Source organism: Carya illinoinensis, chromosome 7 (assembly GCF_018687715.1).
Source record: "Carya illinoinensis cultivar Pawnee chromosome 7, C.illinoinensisPawnee_v1, whole genome shotgun sequence".
Taxonomy (NCBI): domain Eukaryota; kingdom Viridiplantae; phylum Streptophyta; class Magnoliopsida; order Fagales; family Juglandaceae; genus Carya; species Carya illinoinensis.
Window position 1 is genome coordinate 28,803,122 of NC_056758.1, and position 22,800 is coordinate 28,825,921.

General features: G+C 35.1%; 1 protein-coding gene and 1 non-coding gene across 2 annotated transcripts; one reads left to right on the plus strand and one right to left on the minus strand.

The window, feature by feature from the left end:
• Positions 1–2,512: 2,512 nt before the first annotated feature.
• Positions 2,513–15,763, plus strand: LOC122316079 (metal tolerance protein 2). Its single transcript, XM_043132600.1, has 12 exons — positions 2,513–3,017; positions 4,506–4,575; positions 4,905–5,002; positions 5,190–5,344; positions 5,975–6,090; positions 7,309–7,405; positions 8,007–8,091; positions 9,005–9,067; positions 9,179–9,284; positions 10,034–10,179; positions 15,074–15,165; positions 15,259–15,763. Exons 1-12 carry the CDS (start codon positions 2,649–2,651, stop codon positions 15,377–15,379), a joined length of 1,518 nt encoding a protein of 505 aa, XP_042988534.1. The 5' UTR covers positions 2,513–2,648; the 3' UTR covers positions 15,380–15,763.
• A 1,331-nt stretch (positions 15,764–17,094) lies between these two features.
• On the minus strand, positions 17,095–17,185 carry LOC122317648. The gene has a single exon (XR_006244571.1). It is a non-coding gene; the product is annotated as a small nucleolar RNA R41 (small nucleolar RNA).
• Between the last annotated feature and the right edge of the window lie 5,615 nt (positions 17,186–22,800).

The window sequence follows — 22,800 nt, forward strand, 5'->3', positions numbered from 1 at the left end:
AAGACTAGTTACATAACGCGACTTGTTATTTAAATGAGGCTCATTATTTAAATGAGTCGGATTATAACTTAAAAGTTTGATATGTTTAATTTAATGGGTTAGGTTCAGATTAAACATGGTATAAACATGATCTATAAACACAAATTGTCATCCGTACAGTTTATGAGACCTGCATTTATTCAAAACTAATACATTTGGTTTAAAAAATTTAGAATTAGCACCTTTTGTATTAGTCACACTCATGACGAGAATTGATAGATGACGTGGTCAACTGCCACCGACAAAGGGTATCAAGAAATGGTACCAACTAAAGTGGCATGCGCTATTAATTAAAGGAAACTTATATACATCAGATTATTATTATTTTCGTCTTATTATATAAAATATGATAAATTTATCATAATTAAATAATTTTTTATTAGTTGATTATATCTTATATAGTAAAATAAAAATAAGACAAGAATATGAAATATATCATTACTTTTAATTTAAAAAAAAAAAAAAAAAAAAGACAAACAGAAACCCAATCATCCCCTTTCCTCAATCCTCCCTCTCGATACCTTTTTCTCTAGCTACATTTTATAATTAGAAAATGACTAGTTGAGTAATTTACAATTAATAATTAAATAAAAGTAACATATTTCACAAAAAATATAATAAAATAAGAGTATTTTTATAAAATAATATTATTTTTATAAAAATATTATTCTTTTAAAATATTATTACATAAAGTGTTGTGAAAAGTCAAGTGTATTTATATTTTTTAAAAAATAAAAACAAACATATTAAATAAGAGAAATGCTACTCATCATTTCACATATACACTTTACATATTTTAAAGTTCTTTTTTATTTTTTATTATTTTATTTTATTTTTATTATACTAATTAAATTGTTTTGCTTATCATCCATATACTACATACTTATTATAGGAAAATGAAAAAAAAATTAAAATAAATGATGTGTGAAGATGATAAGTAGAATTATTTATTAAATAAAGGATGAAAAGATGGGTAAATTTTGTTAGGTTGAGTCATTTTCTCATACGGTACAAAGCATAGGGCCTCGTATCCAATTCTATTTCCTCCATCTTTCAATAGGGGTGAAAAAAAACTGGTGAACCGAATCAAACTAGTGGATTCAATCTAGTATTGGTTTTATTTTTCTCAAAATTGATCGAAATCAGTCTAATTCTAGTTTCTTTTTTCTAAGCCCGGACCAGACCGGTTTATATATAGATTTAACTTTTTATATTATATAAAATACTTTTATTTGGTTTTTTATATTATATATAATTTATATAATTATATGTAAAATAATTTTATATTATATGCTAAATTGTTAATTAATATAACATTAAATTTTAAAATCCTATTATTTAATAATAATCTAATAACATAAAATTAATCTTATAAATCTTAATATAACATCTGATATAACATTACCATTAAAAGTTTTTATTTTATAACATAAAATTTTTATATTAAACATGAACATTTGATCATATACTATTACTATTAATATAAACTATATATATAAATGTATTAGAGATAAATACATTTTAAGGCATAATAAATTATAATATATATTCTTTTTGATAAGTACATTTTTATACATTTGATTATAAATACTTATATAAAAAGTATATATAACCATTATATTATCACTAACATATATAATCAAATATATAAATATTTGAGACACTAACATATTATCACTAACATAGGTAATTAAATACTATATTAATATATGATACAATTATATATATATATATGTACTAATACTAACACTAATACTATTAATAATCTACTATATATAAATAACTGAATAAATCACTATAGTATTAAGAGTTATACTATATTATATTTAATCTGAATTAGACTGTTATACCCTATCTCTCAAGAATAATGATACACTAATCATTATTTCACCACTACTTTATCATTTTTTTTAATTTTTTAATTTTTTTTTACTTAATGATTAAGCAAGTGACTATTATAAAAATGATATATTTTTAAAATTTTTTTTAATGGTTAAGGATGTTAAAAAAGTATTTGAAAAAAAAAAAAAAATACACTATAAATGATAAAGTAATAATGAAAGAGTAATAAGTGTATCATTACCCATCTCAAGTTTGGTTTATGTACTGTTTGGCCATAAAGAATTTTCATCTCAAATACAAAATTCTCATCTCATCATTATAACTTTTTCAAATCTTCATATAAAATATAATAAATAATTTAACATTTTTTCTACTTTTTCAAATCTTAAAATAATAATAATATTAAAATATAATATTTTAATATTTAATTTTAAAATTTAAAATTCTCATTGAAAAATTTGAATGACTAAGCAGAACTTTTTTAAAATAAAAATAATGTTAAAATAAAAATCTTTATTTTTATAACTTTTATGCACTTAATTCACTGTCCAAAACTTTCGTATCAGTGATTTAACTGCGCGGCACTCTGTTCGGTATGATTGTTACTATATAATGAGAAAAATATTTTTATTTCTTTTCAATGTGGGATAAAAGAAAAACAAAGGTGATTAGAGAAACTTCGTCGACTGATAAACTGCGTCTCCTCTGGCTACTTCCCTTCTGCAACTAAAACCGACAGTTTCCTCCACCCAAGAACTCGCACACTAATGGGATTTAGATTCCAGAATCTCTATCTCCTATACAGAAGCTGCATCTCAAAACTTTCGCACGTCAATAAGGATTTTCACCCTAACCCCATGATCCAAACCCTCAATTCCCATCTCCAAGACCCTTCACTAACTCTCTCTGACAGACCCATTTACAAAGTCTCCAGAAGGTGGCATATGGGCCATTTCGACCAGGATCGTGGCATTGATCAGCACCACCAGCATCACCTTCCTGGCAAGGACGGCGAGAACATTTTCAGGCTGGGTCTCGCTGCTGACATTTTTTTGGCTAGCGGGAAGGTCCTGACGGGTTATCTTTCCGGCAGCACCGCAATTATTGCCGATGCGGCGCACTCAGTTTCCGACGTGGTAACAAAATTTTCCCTTTTTCTTTTTTCTTTCTTAAACAATTACGTGTCCATGCTGTGTGTTCTGTTGAATTGTGCGCATTGTTATATTTCTTGCTTGCCCATGTTGTGTCTTTTGGTGAATTATTGCCATTATCGTTGTTTTGGTTCACGATAAGAGCTATGGACTTGCATAAGAAAAAATAAAATTGCGGTTGTGGTGGTTCCAACTTTAGAAGTACACGTCCTGGCCAAAAAGAAAGAAAAAGAGAAATGGGTGAACATTAATAGGCGCTAGTAGTTCTCAATAAGCTTTAGCTCTATTCCATCTTTCTAGTTTCTATTACATGAGATTGATGCAGTATACAGATCAAATTTGATGCTACAAAGACAGTGGTATTGTAGAAATGTAATCTGTTGTACTAAAATCACACAACTGTTCCAAGATCTCAAAAGAAATCCACTCTGAGATCACAGGGAATGGAGAAAAACTATCTTAGAAAGTATTCCGTAGTTTAATTTCAAATAATAATGATCAAGTACCCATCTTAGTTCCCACAAATTGCCTTATATATAGAGGCTTACAAATAATGGACTCCAAAATAAAATAAAGTCTCAAAACTAATCATAGAAAAACTTGAAAACCGTACTATTCTACCATACATTTGATCAGTTGAAAAAGAAAAGTTAAACATTGTACGTAAACTCTCAAAACTAAGGTAGGTTTGAATTGGTAATCTTGGAATTTGCAGAAACAGGACAACCATGTATTTACTGATTAGTCCACCAGGTGGGATGTGTTGTTGAAATCCGTACCGTGTAATGCAAAGTAGAAACTTAATACCTTTCATAAGTGGTGGTTTGATTGATAGTTTTATACCCCTGGAAATAGACTTATCCGAATGATATTTTATCTTCCTTTATAAATGATCACTATTTGTTCGCTCCTATCTTTGTGCATGTCCATTATGGTGTTCTTATGTTGTCATCAATGTTATATTCCTTCATGTTAATGACCAGTTCTGATGTTGCCATTAATTTTAGAGCAATATTCCATCATGTTAATGTGCAAGTCTATTTTTAATAACTAATGTGCCTCTTGTATTTTGTAGATTTTTGGTTTCAAGAAAAATTGATGCATGAATATCTCTTTGTAACTTGGGTTCTGTTTTCAGATAATGATATCTACCTTAGTAATTCTGGATACAGTTTTGGGGTGAGCAAGCCTTACGTACTCTCCTTTTAGAAAAAAATTGGGACCCATCATTAAAAAGTGGGTTTTTTCATGTAGGTCCCAGATTTACTCACTTTTTTCAAAGGGAGTGTGTGAGGATTGCACACCCTAGGACCATATAAATCATTTCCCACTTCTAAATTGTTGATTCTCTTCTATGCTTCCTTTGTACCAGGGTTATGCATTTTGTGCTTTGTAATAAAATCTTCGATTACTTATAAAAAAACTACTCTGTTCATTTTTTGGTAGCCATTTACATATCTTTCTATCTTGTAGGTTCTTAGTGGCGTCGCACTATGGTCATTTAAAGCTGCAAAGGCTCCTAAAGACAAAGAACACCCATATGGTCACTCTTGATTTGTACCTACATCCTACTCCATTGATCTCAATTTACACATAATATAGGCAAATTATTTTAATTGCTGTGTGCTATTGGTTTCTATCCTTGTAGCTAAATGTGATCTAGACCTTTTCTTTTGGAGTAGTGCTAGATATAGTCCTAGGGTGTGCAAGCTTGGTGCACTCCCTTTATTTTTTTCATGTGGATCTTAGATTTATCCACTTTTTTCAAACGGAGTGCACAGGGCTTGCACACCTTAGTACTACAAATATCATTTCTCTCTTTGGCCATGCTTATGCAATTACACAATTGTTTTTTTCTTGTTTTTCTTTCAGGACATGGTAAATTTGAGACTCTAGGAGCCCTTGGAATCTCTTCTATGCTTTTGGTTACTGCGGGTGGTATTGCATGGCATGCTTTAGATCTTTTGCTAGTATGACTGCTTTACTCTCTTCCCCCTCTGATTTAGTTCTTTTGAGATTTAAACATAAATCTCAGCAGGAGTTAAAGAAACTTCTAAAAGTATCTAATTGTAAAATTTGAATGTTGGAAATAAAATTATAATATTATAATCTGCTTCGTATCTTTACTTACTTGGAAATTGCCATTCACACATGCAGGGGGTGTTATCATCACATCCTGAAATAGTTGATCAGCCATTAAGACATGAGCATGTGGATGGCCATAATCATAGGGGGCATCACCATGGAATTGACATGGATCACCCCATCCTGGCTTTGAATATGACCATTGTATCAATATGTGTTAAAGAAGGGTACAAAAGTTTTTTATATCTGTACATTGGGTCAACAATTTTTTATTATTCTTTTTTATTTGATCTGTTTTGTATTCATGCTTGTATTTCATCACTTATAATTATCTGAAGACTTGTGCACAAGACCGGCGTTTACTCTGTAGGGGTGGGTCCAAAGGGCCCTACCTTGGAGAGGTTCCCCGACATAAAAAAAAAAAAAAAATCTGAACAACTTTATTTTTTGGTGGAAGTCTTACAAAACTATTTGGGCTGCTGAGATGAATATTATCTTGTGTTTGGCACTTTTTAAGGCCATATTTTCTATTAAGCTACACGCCATTAATTTTTTTCACTCTAGATTTCTGCATCTTTGACCCTTGTTGGCCTTGTCCTTGTTGAGCTTCAACATCAACTGTATTACCTGATGTTGATGCAATTACTGGTCCTCACCCACGCCCTAGTGAATTATATCAACTAATGTTCTCTTGTCCTTCCACCTGTTGATGCACATTTGTGCTTTGACAGATCATTTCTAACTTCATTCCTTGTCTTATAATGTTAAATATTAAATTAATTCCAATAAACTATTTATGTCTAAATTTATTTTTTGCATTCTTTCTCAGCATAAAACATTCATTTTTATTCCCACAGGCTTTATTGGATAACAAAACAAGCTGGGGAAAGACAAGGCAGTGGGCTGATGAAAGCAAATGCATGGCATCATCGTGCAGATGCTATTTCATCTGTAGTAGCTCTCATTGGTGTTGGTAAGGAGTGCTGCTTCTTCTGAGGAATATTCAGTTGGTTTGAGAAAAATATAAATCTGATATTTTGGTTCTTATTACGTAGCTAGTCCTTTAAATTTGTTTATGTTTTATAAGTCTTCAATAACTACATAAATAGTTTGGGCAATGTCTAATTGAGTGGAGTTGGGAGTATACAGTGTATACTTGCTGTGAACCAATTACAATATTTAGTTTAAGACACTGCTTGTTAGTATGTGGTTTAATGGTCTAACCATTTCATAGGGTACGCTTTGAATGGAGTATAGAATATTATGAAACAGCAGAGACCGGTAACTCTGAACCAGGTCTGGTGTTTGAGTTGCGGTAATGCTACACTGAAATGTAAAAGAAAGTTTCACTCATTGATTAAGATGCACAATGTAATGTTTTTGTAAACACACATGGAGAGAATTCTTACTTCATTCATTGATGTACAACAATATATATGCTACATACAATTGACAATTATACCCTCACAAGTTACACTAATCTAACATGGTCTATTTTCAGAACTCGCTGAAGTGTTTGGTCATATCAACTTAACCCTCCATGTTCTTGAAATCTTGCTGTCCTTGTGTATGGACTAGCCAGAATCTTCTGTTTCTACATGGGAAAAATTTGTTTTTCAATGGTTAAAACTTGGGAGGGACTGAAAGTTGTGGAGACAAGGAATACCATACCTCATGATAGATAGTGACATTTCTGATTAAACCTTCATCGGTGTAGGTTATATATCTCCAAAATTAATTCAGAGAGATTATGTCTAAAGTTCTTTTTCCATTGCTTAATCAGTCAAGGAAGGTAACCTTTTCATTGCACTTCCTGTGATTCAATATGTCATGTACTTGGTGATGCTATCCCAAAACATTTTGTTCAACTTCTCTTTTTTGGGTTTGCTTTAATTGGGTACTAATTGTTTCATCATACTTTTCCATTTGTCATCAAAGATATTTTTCAATACGGATATTGTATCTTGCTTTTCAAAATCCATCTGTGTTTGATTATTCTTTGGAGAGATGATGAGCGATGCATATCGACTATTTCATCTTACCTCGTCTCCAACACTGATTGTGGTTCTCAGTTGAGTGTCGCATTGACATTGTCTGGTTATTCAACCTTTTCTTATTCATCTTCTAGGAAACCTAGTGCTGTTCAATTGTGTGAAAGATTTCTGACCTTTATCATTCATCTCAACCTTAGGAGGCTCTATTCTTGGAGTTAAGTTTTTAGATCCACTTGCTGGACTTATAGTCTCGGGCATGATCCTAAAAGCTGGACTTGAAAGTGGGTATCAGAGGTACATTGTCTGTTCTACTTTATACCTGTATAACTCACATCATTTCTTGTTTGATTAGTGGTGCCTCACTGGGCTCTCAAGACGAGTTTCGGGGAACTGTAGTTGAACCTTGAAGAAGTTATACTGCCTCAGCTAATATAAGATTTTATTTATCAGCCAAAACATGCTTTAAGTCTTGAATATCTGCATTAGCATATTTTCGTCAAAACTTTTGTATGGTTGCATTATTTTCCTGTAGGGTCAGTCCCCCCTTGTACTAATATGAGGCCTTATTGATTGGATAAAGAAGCTTGTTTGTTCTAGCTAAAAATCCCCACGCTACAGTTATCTTGTAACTTATGGATTTCATTTGAGGGTGTAATGGCTGACAAACCATTTAACACACTGTTGACTTATTGCTTGTATCAGAGTTTGGTATACTGTCTTATCAAACCTCCATGGCCTTTTAAAGTGTTGAAAGATGGTAGATTGTGTTTGACCTTAGTGTAAGAGATATTATTGTTTTAAGTTCAGCATGAATGTACCAGTTCAAAAAAAAAAAAGAAAAAAAAAAAAGAAGGTTCAACATGAATGTGATGTGTTTCTTTTGGTCCAATTTTAGTGTTTTGGAACTAGTGGATGCTGCGATCCCAGCAGAACAATTGGAGCCTATTAAACAAACAATACTACAAACTGAGGGTGTCAAGGTAAGTTTCTAGTATTTTTTTTTCTTTTCCTTTTTTTTCTCGCATGGAGTTATTTATACAGTTGCTGGAAAAGTTGTTGATACTTCTGCTTCATGTGGGGGCTATCAGTGTACATTTGTGGATTTATCTATGAAGAAAAATCATCCACTCTTCACGCAATTAGTTTTTGTTACTTGACTAGTGGTGAGACTCTTAATGATAGGAATTGCATAAAATTTGTAGGCCGCCTTGGAATGAAATTGGGAATAATTTATAGCAAAGAAAAACTTTGTGAGTCTTCAGATGTCACTTCAGAACCTTTTAAGCATGCATACACTCATAGATTGCAAGTTTACAAGTTTTATGTATAAAAATATGTATGAAGGTCCTGGGAATTAATCAAACTCCTTTAGCTGAGTAGCTGACTACTAGTTTCATACAACTGTGCTAGAGATTTGTTGTCCAGCTTAAAGAAATTAATATTTGAAAAAAGTACACTTTGCTCCTCAAACTGCCAAAATTGACATATTGCACCCTCCAACTACCACTACCTGAAAATAGCCCCCTCATCCAATTCTAACCATTGAGATGGATAAAAAATAGGTGATGTGACACAACCTTGACTGCTAGATCTTAACAGAGGGTGCTCATTGCAAGTTTTTGTTTTGAGTTTGCAATGTGTCGGTTTTGTAGTTTTAGGTGCAAAGTGTAAAACAAGGTGCATGATGTATTTTTGCTTCATATTTATTGAAGTTAAAATTGGAATAGACATGGTGCTGTCAAAATTCTAGAACTCATATCATATCAGATGCAGCTTCCAGCAAGGAGTAATTTTTTTGACTATTGAACATACTTTTGCTATCAGTAAGAAGTGCTTGCTGATTTTTTTAGTTAGTATAATGCTTTTCTGAATGGCCTCTGAAGTTGTCTACAGGGATGCCATCGGATGAGGGGAAGGAGAGCTGGTTCATCTCTGTATCTTGATGTACATATTGAGGTTGGTTGTCCTGATTATTCAATCTTTCATGGTTTATAAACTTTAGGTTTCACCATGAAACTGCAGCTGTGTGATATTGATGAGCCTCTTAGGCCCTATTTTCACTTGCAGGTTGATCCTCTATGTAGTGTTAGTGCAGCTCATTACATTGGTGAAAAGGTTCGTCATCAAATTCACAAATCCCATCCTGAAGTAGCTGAAGTTTTCATACACATAGGTACACTACTCAGTTTGTACATTCTCCTAAACTCTTCAAGACAAATAACATAGAGGCTGGTGTCAGAGTTAGTGTATGTTCTTCAGTGGCACAAAGAGATTTTGGAATGAACAGAGATGGATATTAATACGTTACAGCCAATCATTCTTAATAGAAAAAGTATTCTAGCCTGGTGGTGACCCAAGTTTTTCTTTCCCTCTTATGCCAAATGATTAAAGTGGTCTATGACGATCAAACTGCTGCAAAAATTTCTGCCTTTCTCATTATAGGCTCCACTCTTCTTGAAATCGAAGTGCTTGTGTCTCTTCTGATATATATGCCAAGATGACTGTCTTGACCATCTTACCATGTTGGCTCTGCTGTAAATATCTTATAGCAACCAACCGATCAAAAAAAAAAAAAAAAAAAAAAATCTTATAGTAACCTGAAAAATGTGTCAAGATGAAAATTGTACAATTAAGAGCAACGTCTAGTGTTCAGTTACTACCATGTGCAGTGACCAATAAGGATAGACTTTTTGGAAAGTTGAAAAAATGGTTACACATTTTTATTGTTAGTCCTATTTCCTACCTATAAAAAAATAAATTGTTATTCCTATTTCGTTCTTCTCGTCTGCCAACTATTGCTTAGTTATCTGGCTAACAGGAGTTTTTCATTTTCTTAATTTTTTTCATTTTATTCTGATTCTGCCTTCTTATCATATATTTTCACCCTTCCGTGTCTTTCTTATTCATCTTAATATCTTGTAGATCCTGCGATTTCACAAATCTCCTCTAGTGTAGCTAACCAGCAAGAAAGTATGAAGGTGACCATGTACCAAAATAGAAATATTCCTGCCGTGGATAAAGATTTTGAAGCAGTTGTTTCTGATGTCATCTTGGCAAAGTTTCCCGAGGTTTGTTCCTTTTAAAGTCCATTTATGAGTTTATTGTCAGCTATGCTTTACTTTGAAATTATGTGATACAAAAAGTCAATGGAGACCTGCTCCACTCTCCATAGCTTTTGAGCACTGAAGTATGGCACGTGCTATTTCTATAAAAATTTAAACCAGAGCTGAAACCAAGGGGTGGTCTTTTAAGTTTTTATCTGTTTGTTGTTTTCTGTTAAAAGAGCCAGCAACCAGGTGTGGAATCAGTAAGTTCAATTTTTCTTTTGTTTTTTTGTTTTTTTTTTGGGGGGGGGGGGAGTAGTTCTACCCCTGGCACCCTGCTGGCAACACTCTTAAAATAGTTTGAATTAAGCTGGAATTGAGAAATGTTTTGCAAGTATGGTGACTTATGAGGTTTTTTTTTTCCCATACAACCTTTTTCCGATGAGGTTAGTTGGGTTTCAACGGTGAGATTACGTCTGAATATTAACTTGAGCACAAGCACGATGTGGAACTTGCGGGTGGATTCCAAACTGTCTTTTCTAATGAGGATCAGGGACTGTTTAGAATTACAGAGGAGGGTAAACGAGGGACAAAGCACATTTCTTTTAGAAATGGGGTGGCTGGTTGGTTGGCCAAAACAGTGGATGCATGCGTCTTGTTGGGGGGCCATAAGGAGTTTCTTAAAACCACTCGGGAAGGCCATCATATCTTCTTACTCCAGCGTTGTGCCAATTCTTGTTTTTATTTATTTTTGATAAGTAAGCGATTGTATTAATAGAATAGGTGTATCCCAAGTACACAAGATGGTATACAAGAGGAAACACCTATCTAGGATGAAGAAAAGGAAACAAGAAAATCATGCAGGTCGTGCCAATTCTTTCGGCCACTTTTTGTCGTTTGAGGTTTATGGACGTGGTGGTAGACGTGTCATTTTGGTTATACCCGAAGGAGTGCATGGCAGAGGGTGGGTTGGTTTTGAGAAAACGCTCAGGGACTTCTGTCGTTTGCCTTCCCCTGTTATGGTGAATGGTAAGAGAGGAGTCGCACTACCCATTGGAGGGACCACTGATGGGAGAGGGAAGCATTCCCAGAATTTGAGGCCTGCTGATGGGAGAGGGACTGCTGCAGTGTCGTATAGGGCAACACTGGTAAAGCCAGTGTCTTTATTGGCTTTGCAAGGAAATTCTGGCAGTAATGGAGGTTCTGGCATGGCTAGTGTGCCGCCTTCTGGTATTGGGTTTGGGTTACCAACCACTTTGACTGGTGGTCTGGTTCACAAGCGAAGGTCGGCTGCTGTCTCCTTCCCGTGGGAGCTGTGCCAACGTGTTCTGAGGAGAGTGTACTGTGGGCGGTGAAAGCTGAGTTAACCAGCATGAAGGAGAAGATCGACCATTTAATTTTAAAAGTAGATTTGGGTCTAGGCCTGACTTTGGACTCATCTTTTTATGACCCGAGTCTATTAGCTTCTGTTGGGACGAGTTGTGTGGGCCTATCTCCTAGGCCTTCTGCTAAGGGGTTCAAGAGTGATGAAAAAGGCAAGGAAAAGGTTGGATTTGGCCGCAAAAGAAGATCAGGCTTGTGCAGCGAGCTAGGCATCATTTGGGGGGGCTCCAACGGAGGCGAATCTTCATCAACAAGGCCTAGCCCGATGGTGGGTAGCTTGCCTGAGCCAGGACCAGCTCAGAACAGGTCATCGGAAGCTTCTACTTCCTTCGCGGAAGCTATCCTGCCAATAATGTCTCTGGTGGCAGTGGTTGAGATTATATCGACGAGGTCTCTCTGTTCTCCTGGCTCCCATTTCTCGAAACTAACAGAGGGTGTGCCAACATAGACTTCTTTGCCGATGACGTTTGGGCAGCCACATACTTCTTCACTAGTGGCTAGTGATCCCATGAATTATGTGCTAGCATTGGTAATCATGTTAGAGAGTGAGGAAGTGGGCTCCCAAGGTTGATATGCATCGCAAATTATGGTGGTTGGGAAGGACGACAACTCTGGATTGTCCATAGTCTCCTCTCAAGTTCATTATTTTTATTTTGCTAAATGTCTAAGGACAGAGGTGCCATGGGCTACGAAAGTTAAGGATTTTCGTCCTATAAGTCTTGTGAGTGGGGTCTACAAGATTATTTCAAAGGTTTTGGCAAATCGTTTAAGCAGGTTATGGAAGAGGTTATTTCTAAGCTTCAAAACACCTTTGTTCGGGGGAGACAAATCCTTGACTTGGTTCTCGTTGCCAATGAGTGCTTGGAAAGTAGATTGAGGGAGGGAGTTACAGGCATCCTATGCAAGCTTGACATGGAAAAGACATGCGATCATGTGAATTGGGAATTCCTCTTTTATATGCTTGGGAGATGTGGCTTTGGTGAAAGGTGGATTTTGTGAATACGGCATTGTGTCTCTACCGCTCGTTTTTCTATGCTAGTTAATGGCACCGCTGCTGGATTTTTTAACAGTTCTCGTAGCCTAAGGTGAGAGGATCCGTTGTCTCCCTTTCTCTTTGTTATTGTTATGGAGGCACTTGGTTGGATGGTGGAGGCTGCCGTTGGGGGAGGCTTCTTATCCGGATTCTCGGTGGGAAATGGTATTAATGGTTTTATCATAATTTCCCACCTCCTTTTTGTAGATGATACTCTTCTTTTTTGTGAGGCAGGTCGTGGCTAGATTCAAGCTTTAAGGGCACATTGGTTATGTTTTGAAGCTGTGTTGGGCCTCAAGATGAACCTTGGTGAGTCTGAGATGGTTCTGGTGGGTCTGGTGGATAGTATTAATAGCTTGGCAAATTTGTTGGGTTGTAAAGTGGCTTCTTTGCCTATGAAATACTTGGATCTTCCATTGGGAGCGACTTTTAAGGCTAAAACCATTTGGAATGGTGTTGTTGAGAATGTTGAGAAAATGTTGGCTGGGTGGAAACAAATGTATTTATCGAAAGGGGTAGACTCAATTTAATTAAAAGTACTTTATCCAACCTCCCCACTTATTTTTTATCCTTATTTCCTTTGCTTGTAGGGGTGTGGCTAATAGGATTGAGAAGTTATTTTAGGCTTTCTTGTGGGGTGGAGTGGGGAAGGAAATTAAGGCCTCATTTTGTTTCACAGACCATTTAATCCCATCTCATCTCAATATCCAAATACTATGCAAACATAAACACTTCTCAATTTCAAATTTTCAAATTTTCAACTTTTTCATCTAATCATTACCTAATTATCACAACTTTCCAAAACTTTTCAATAAAACACAAAAAACAATTCAAGTTTTTCAAATCCCAAAATAAAAATAATATTAAAAAAATATATTCTAACAATATTTTAACTTTATAATGTTTTTATTCAACTTTTTCTTTCTCATTTCCCAAAACCCCATTAAACATTTTAACTCAATCCATTTCAGTACTATTCACAAACTATCTCTCTACTATTCATATATTTCTCATCTCATCTGGAGACCTAAGTTCCTTCTTGTTTATTGGAATAAAGTTTGTTCTCCAAATTCCAATGGAGGCTTGGGGTTTGTAACTTGAGGACATTTTTTTTTTTTTTTGAGGACATTCAATACAGCTCTATTGGGGAAATGGTTATGGAGATACCAATTGGAGGGGGATTCACTTTGGAATGAGGTTATTGATCATAGATTTGGAAGTGTTGGGGGGGGGGGGTGGTTTGGTGTTCTAACGAAGTGAGGGGGGTGTATGGTGTGGGCTTATGGAAATTTCTTAGGAGGGCTTGGAAGAGTTTGGCATTTTCCCATGGTTCTCACCAGTGGAATGTTCAAGTTAATAGAGATATTCATGAATGGGAAATGGATACTGTTTCTGAATTTTTCGGTCTTACATATTCTATGAGAGGCCTATCAGTACATGGGGATAGGATGCAGTGGAGGCCTAACGGGAGCAAATAGTTTACAGTGAGATCTTATTACAAGCTGTCGGCATCACATGGTAATGTTCCTTTTCCACGGAAGAATATGTGGAGGTCTCTTGTGCCTTCCAAACTTTCTTCTATGGACTGCCTCTCTTAGAAATATTTTGACCACAGACAATTTGACGAAGTGGGGTCTCATTGTTATGGATTGGTGTTATTTGTGCAAGAAGAATGGGGAAATAAGTGCATCATTTATTACTGCATTGTAAGGTGACAAGAGTGTTGTGGGATGAGATCTTTAGAAGAATTGGTGTGGCTTGGGCTATGCCTTTGAGGGTGGTGGATTTACTAGCTTGCTGGAAGGATATTCAAGGCTGTCCCCAAGTGGCTGCAGTTTGGAGGATGATTCCTTTGTGCATTATATTTGGATGGAAATGAATGATCAGCACTTTGAACTTAGGGAGCACCCCTTCGGAACTTTTTTGTGCACACCTGATTACTCTGGTTTTTAGCTATTGTGCTTAACGGAACTAGTGTTCATGATTTTTGTTTTTAATTTCTGGTTCCTAGAATGTACTTAAGTGTTCTTTTGTGTACTTTGCGTGTACATGGGCTTTGCCTACTTCATTCGTATCAATACAATTTTCATACTTATAAAAAAAATTAAGCTGGAATTGAATTGCACACTTAACTTACAATGCCAAGGAATTATTTGAGAGCCTTATCCACTAGGTTATACATTTAGTTATGCTGCTTTAGCCATTATTTGAGCTAGAGGCTCTGAGGCAGTTGGGCATTGGCGCTGTGACAATTGGGGTCATCATGATTTTGTTCTGAGAGCTAAATTACGAATAATTCTATTTGAAGATAAATTTGATTTGGTTTGGAAGATAAATTTTAAAATTTGGTTCTATTTTGGTTCACCCAATCAAGCTGGCTTTAAGCATGGAAAATTATTGCTAATTAGACTACCAGATGTGAAGCTACACCAAACGTTTTCTTAAATGGAGCGTATCTTCAGCCTTTTAATTATGTGAAAATGATTTGTGAATGGGTTTCAGATCATGTTTGTTGAGCGCATTACCCGCCATTTGTTGCAAGGCAAGGTTTTACTCCAAATTGAGGTGTCTATGCCCCCAAAAATGTTGATAAGGTAAAAGCTAATAATCCAACCTTTGTGATTTTGTTAATGTTTGCCAAAAGTTCGTCTCCAAAAGCTTTGGTCTTTTCTTTTTCCTGATCCCAGAGAGGCAATGGAGTTGGCGGTAGAAGCAGAAAAGGAGATTCAGAAGGCAGCCTCAAATATCATTCATGTCAGCATTCAGCTACGCTTGGGGCATCCAATGCCACAGTTGAACCATGAATAGCATACTGACCAAGAGAGAAAATAATACAGAACGTACAGGTTATACATATGTTGTTTCAAGTTGGGGAAGAGTAATAAATAGGATTGCTGAAGCACTGACATAATACTACAGACATCTACTGTGCACAAGGGGCAGGGAAATTGCGTCTTTAACACTCCAAAGTTTCATTGGAGCCACCTTTTTATCATGATTACATTGCTTAGGGAACGAGTTTTTCGTGTAATCTTTTAGTTCCATCCACATTCATTTGAGATCCATGTCCTGGACTGAGGGGACTCGGATGAGATCCAGAGTTGTTCCCCTCCTAAGCCTTTTCGAATAGTTTGTTACAGAATCTATGATGCTGAAGTTTGTTCATATTGTGATGCATTTTATGTCTGATCCCATGATGCTTGTGAATTTGAGGCTGTGTTTGGGACCTTCTCAGATCTTCTCAACTACTTCATTACTCTTTACAATTAATTCACTATTATTTCACTATTAGTAACAAATTATTTCACTATCATTCACAGGGATGATTTGAGATACTCTTAAAAGAACCTTATTCATTACTTTCTCATTATAAACAACACTGCACATTGAAGGTTCCTAGAAAATGCATCACAATATCATTGGAAGGAATTCTTGCAGTTGGGTAATTTATGCACTTCCTTTCTGCAACTGGGCTGCTGCAGGTTCCTAAAATAAATAAATAGTATTATAATTTATAAACATGAAATACTTTAATAAGAGATATTTTAATAATATAACCAAAGTACTTGAGAACTTTTCATTTTACTTTAATATTTCAATCTGATTGGCGAATGGAATTAAAAAAACAGAAGCAAAATCTAAAATCCGATTAGACTTCCAATTGAAGCGATTCTTACCAAAATATTTATAACACAAATGTTTTTTAAAAAAATAAATTTTACTATTTAAGTAAGGAGTAATGAGGTACAATCTCAAATATACAACTACAAATCTTTGGTAAAAATGTAAATTCTATTAAGAAAAAAAAAAAAAATTTCCCATTTTTTTTAATAGTGGGGTCTACTTGAATTTTTTTTAAAGGGACTTGGCACAATCTGGTGCATTAAGAGCTTTATATATAATTTCTCATGTAAGATAGGCTCTAACTGATTTAAGAATTTAAGAATATAATAAATGTTCTTTTTCATATATATATAATCTTGCGTAAGTTCTGAGATGATAAGCCAGTTCATATTTCAATTTCAGAGGCATGCTTTGTCTTGTATCATCCTTTATTATATTTCAATTGCAGAGGCATGCTTTGTCTTGTATCATCCTTTATTAACAAAACATCACATGTAAATCTGGAAATCATGCAACAATGACAAATGCTAAACTCTATAGCTAACTTCCGAAAATTCATGCACATATTTTTCTGCCAACAAAAGCTCAGACGATTGAACTATTGTAAAGAGTGTACTTGTGTGATAAAATGAAGAAAAACAAAAAATCCAATTAGAAATAATGAACCAAATACAATAAAATAAAATAATAAGAGGACAAGAGAGGAAAAGCAAAGAGCCATTAATCAGATAATTGTAGTCTGATTATGATTTAGTCCACATAATGTATTTTCAGAAATGTGTATCATCAAGCCGATGGCTCCGAATCAGACTTAACACAAATCGAAGAAACCCAAAACCATGAAAGCAAAAACGTTTGAATGACAGACCCAAAATAGATAAGAAGAGTGAAAAGAAGAGTGAGGGCTCAAAGGATCCATTGGTTTTTCATAATCATTAAGGAAATTTATTCCCTCAGGAAATAGGTAGTTTTCAGCATCATTGCCCCCGAACATCTTCCAACATATCGTCACAAGTATTTGTGTGAGAGAGAGAGAGAGAGAGAGAGAGAGAGAGAGAGAGAGAATTTATGAATTAGGGTTTGGTTTGAGACGGTAGCCGCAAGCTTTGTGAGAGAACAGAGAAGGTTTTAGTTGCTGCGTATAAATAGAAGCAAATTTTCAATTAGGGTTAGGTTTGAGGACTACGAAAATGCCACTGGGCTTGAGTGTGGGCCTCTTGGCTCCGTAAAGCTTTCCTCAAATCCATTTAAATAAGGCTAACGTTAAATACAAGTTTTAGGTGTTGAGTTTTGTCTATGGTAAGACCTTTAAATTTTATTTATTTTTATTTTTTAATCAAATATAATTCATTCATAAAGAAGGTACATAGTAGCACAACAAACTACATTACAATGAAGCATCTAATAGAACTTGAGCTCGGATGAAATTTGGACATTGATGTCATCATTGTATAGTGTTCTCCACAAAATCTTGCAAGTGAATGAGTAGCTTCATTTCCTTGTTGAACAACACATATTACGTTATACCTTTCAAACCCAAGAAGGTTCCGAATGTTTGCAATTATTGATCCCTCCGTGTCTAGATAAATTTGGTATATTCGAATGGATAGCTTTAATTGTAGTTAAGGAATCCTCTCTCAAAATCAGATTAGATATACCCAATTACGTTATGAATTGTAAGCCTCGTAGTGTTGAAAATGATTCAATATCACCTATCTCATATTCTCCTTGTTCCTTTCAACTCGAAGCCATGATAACATCACCTTTATGATCTCTCATAATAACACCAACACCAGCTAGTTTTGAAGATTGAAATAAGGCACCATCAAAATTATGTTTAAACATGCATTGAGGGAGCTTTCCATAGAGCAAGTACTCCTTACACACCACGAAATGCAAGTTCTTTACATAATTATAGCTCTCAACATACATTTATTAACAATCTATTGTATAACACAATCAGAATTTTGAAATATCTTAAGATTTATATATTTCCAAATACCACATGCAATAGAAGGGAAATAGGAACTTAGTGCAAATCAAACTTCATCAATGCACAAGCCAAATTATAAAACCGATCTACCATTCCCACCAAAGAACAAATCTGTGGACATCTAGCAACCCATATTGGTTGAACAAATGAGCATCCACAAAAAGCATGAATACAATCTTCCATTCTAACCTGACAATGTGCACACAATCCACATTAAATAATCTCTTTTAACAACAAATTCTTTTTGTAGGAAGACTTTCTGTACATGCTCTCTACCCAAAATTTTTAACCTTATTTGGCAGCTTCAAATTCCAAAATTGATACCAAAACAGTTTGGTTTTTGTTGTATTTGAACTTTCAGCATTATCCCCATGTCGAAATAGCGCCAAAGCTGTATGGTAACCTGACTTTATAGAATAATATTCACTCTTTGTACCTTGCCACACAATGCGATCTTCAACCTCTCTTGAAAGCCAAGGAAGTGTATAAATTATTTCAACCACAAAAGGAGGGATAATTGATTTCACCAAGTCATGGTTCCAAGAATTGGAACCATAGATCAGCAAAGTATCAATTGTACTATCAGGACATACAAACTAATTAGGAAGTAAGAAATGAGGTTGCCAAGACAATGGAAGCATCTATCTCGAATTATATTAACTCTATTACCCTTTCCTATTTTCCAAATACGCCTAGATAGCAAAACATTCTTGGCTGCAAAACAACTACTCCACACATATGAAGGCTTTCGACCCAAACTTGACTGCAAAAACCCCACATGAGGAAAATATTTGGTTTTAAAAACCTTATACATTAGTGATTGAGTATCATATAATAATTGCCACCCTTGTTTTGCAAGTAAAGCTAAATTATATAACTCCAAATGCTTAAAACCTATACCCCCTTGAAGTTTTGATAGACACATAAGTTGCCAACTCACCGAATGTAACTTGCGCTCTAAATTATGCTGACCCCATTGAAACCGTGCAAACATCCCTTTTGACTCCCTGATGAAACTTTTTGGTAATAAAAAATAGTTCATGGAATATGCTGACAAAGTTACAACAACTTCAATCAAAATCTCTCTCTCGGCTTGAGAAAGTAGTTGTTCATTCCACCCTTGTAATTTACTTCACACCGTTTATATCAAATCATGGAAAGTAGCATTCGTAAAACACCCAACAAAAGAAGGGGAGTGATGGGCTCCAAGGTGGACCAAGTCTTAAAGATCCCTTACAAGTTTCAAATGGAGCAATCATAAGATCGAAAGCTAAGAAGAGCAAGGAAGTAATGCAAGGATTGATGCAATCCATTTGAGACGAGTCTAGCAAGAACCCAATATTCGAGATAGGCTTGAGAGAAGGAGATTCAGTTTTCATCCAAGTGATACAAGCTATGGAAGACATGACTTAGGATTTGTTGAATATTTGAGTTTGACTATGTTTGGCCTAAATATGTTTTATGTTTTATGAACTAGGCTTTCAAGAGAAGTTTTTAAGGGTAGTTTAGGGATTGTGTTCATTTTCAGCTAGGGTTTCTTTTGGGAAGACCTTGTATTTCGCCTAGGGGTATTTTGGAAAAAATTATTAAATTTTTAGTTTAGGGTTTTATCTTGTTTAGTGGAAGGGTATTAAAGCGCGTCACTGTTTACTGTACTGTAGCGTCGCATTGTTCACTCAAGGGTATTTTTGGGAATTGGGCCTTATTTTGGCCTAATGTTATTTTTGTTGGAAAGTACTTAAACATCTTTGGCTGCCCACTTCATGGTTAGACAATATTAAATTTTCATTGTGAGTTGAGTTTACTCCTCTTGTTCTTAATTAAACTTTGAATTTATCAAACGTAAATCATAACCTCTGTGGCATTCCTCCTTGTAATCTAGGTTATTGAGACTAGTTTTTCAACGAGTCTAGATTTTAATATAATCCAGATTCTTGAAATGAGTTCTCAATGGGTCTAGATCCTCCTTCTATTGGCTTGATTTTGACTTTGTTGGGTGAGTTTTCAAATTGATTGTGGGTTCAAGGGATTCTAATTCTGCGGGTTCACATCAGGGAGTCCCAAATATCGAGTATGATGCTGCAAAGAAGATACATTCCAAATGGCCATAGTATCATTAACCTTATCCATACCCATATTTGGACTAATAATCAACTCCTTATTTTCAAAATTAATCTATTGTCTGGATACTAACTCATAAATATCTAGTATTATTTGTAAAGATTCATATTTTCAGCTTGAGTAGCATTAGCATGATGAAATAGCATGCTATCATCCGCAAAAAATAAATGAGTTATTGCACAAGCCCATGGACACACTTTCACACAATTAATCAAATGTAGTCATTCAACATTTTGAAGAAGAGATCATAAATTCTCAACACATAGCACAAATAAATATGGTGATAAAAGATTACATTGTCTCAAGCCTCTTGATGGAACAAAAGAAGATGTAGGCTTCCCATTAAGAAGAACTCTATATGACACTGAATTAAGACATGATAAAACCAAATTCAACCACCGCTAATCGAAGCCAAGTTTCAACATAACTTGTTCAAGGAAACACCACTCAACCCTGTCATACGCCTTACTCATCAAGTTTCCAAGACATCACACCCCGATGACCCTTTTGCTTTTTATAAATAGCATGAACTGTCTCAAAAGCCACAAGCACATTATCCTTGATAAGATGACGCAAAACAAAAGCACACCAACTAGAAGGGACCACTTGCGGTAAAATGAGTTTAAGCCTATTATCTATAACCTTAGCAATAATCTTGTAAATAACATTGTAAAGACTAATAGGCCTAAACTCTGTAATTTTCTTAGGTTTAATCTTCTTTAGAATAAGTACAACAAAAGTCTCATTTAGCTCTGTAGGAATACAACCATGGTTCAAACAAGGTAAAACTGACCTGGCTACCAAGCTACCCGCAATGTACTAATACTTTTGAAAAAAGATAGGAGACATACCATTTGGCCTAGGTGCCTTTAAATGTTGCGTTTGAAATAAAGGATATTTGATCTCCTCCTTAGAGTATGGCTTTAATAAATCAACATTAATAGAGTTAGTTACTTTGGATTGAATGGTATCAAGAATACCCTCCATAATACCCAACTATGATGTGGCAAACAACAAAGCAAAATAATTCGTAACAACCGATTCCATTGCCCTCCCTTTTTGCCAAACACCATCATCATATAATAACTTACTGATGCAATTTCTGGTCTTCCTTTATGATTCTTTCATACGAAAAAATTTTGAATTTTGATCACCTGAAGACAACCACAAAACCTTCTATCTTTGTTTCCATATTTATTCATTTCTTTCCAATAACAAGTTAATGTCATATCTAAGATAGTTAATAAGAGGCAAAGACAACATTGCTTAAGAGCCACTTGAAAATCTAGATGACTCCTTCCTTTTATACCTAAATTGATTTAATGTTACCAAATTGAGTTGAATTCCAAACTGTTAAATTACGGCTACAAGGAGAAAGTGCACTACGTACAAGCTCAATAGAATTAGAACTATCTCCTCCCCTACAGGAATCTGATATAACCACTTCACATCCTCTACTACCCACCCACATTGCTTCAAAACGAAATGGTTTTCTCCCTTTCCATTGAGGAGCAACATAATCAATCATGTTTAATAAAATACAATGATGATTAGAGAGTGTGAAGTAAGAAAATTATTAACCTTGACATTTAGAAACATAGACAACCAATCAGGATTTGCAAGGAATAGATCTAGAAGTTCTTGAATATGTGCATTCCCGTATCTCATATTAGACCAAGTAAATAAAGGTGCTTAGAATCTAAACCTTTCAACCAACAAAAATCAAGTGCGTCTTGAAAGTCTTGCATCTATCCATCTAATCTAACTCAACCTTCTCTTTTTCTCCGAATTGAAAATGATCTCATTAAAATTCCCAAAACATAACCAAGGACCTTGTACCCAAGTTGAAAGAAACTTCATTAATCTCCACACATCACGTCATTTACTCGCCTCAAGATATCAATAATGTGGAATCTCAAATCATTATGTATACCATACACCCAAGCATCAAAATGATTTTTTGAATAAGACAATATGTCCAAATTAGATTCCCTACACAAAAATAAAACCAGACCCCCACTACGTCCCTCACAATCTACAACAAGACAACCAGAAAATCCCAAAGTAAACTTCAACCTCTTCGTACGACTTGACACAATTTTGATTTCCATGAGGAAAACCACATTAGGGCCATCACTCTAGACTAAGTCCCAAAGTGCAAAGTGCACGAACACCTCGTGAGTTCCTAAGCCCATGGGAGTTTCAGCTGAGGATTTGCATGATTGGCGGTGGGGATGAACCTCAGCCTTTGCTGATAACACCTCAATGTCAACCAATTAGCCATCACAAGAGGATTTAACCTGGCCTATTCAAATTATGGACATTAGATGGTTACAGTAAGGGGAAAAACCTTTGCAAGTCGTTTTGTGGGTATTAAATTCTAAGACTCACCTACCTAGCCTAAAGAAGACCTGAACCCTTCCTATGCCATTATCCCTTCTGTGAAGATGGATCCCTTCATCGTCCCTGGGATGAATTTCTCTTGTTGGTT

Excerpts from the sequence above, each read along its gene's own strand:
- LOC122316079 (XM_043132600.1), top strand. The coding sequence starts at position 2,649 with ATGGGATTTAGATTCCAGAATCTCTATCTCCTATACAGAAGCTGCATC. Across the intron at positions 3,018-4,505 it reads CGCACTCAGTTTCCGACGTG|GTTCTTAGTGGCGTCGCACT; the intron begins GTAACAAAATTT and ends TCTATCTTGTAG. Across the intron at positions 5,003-5,189 it reads ATGCTTTAGATCTTTTGCTA|GGGGTGTTATCATCACATCC; the intron begins GTATGACTGCTT and ends TCACACATGCAG.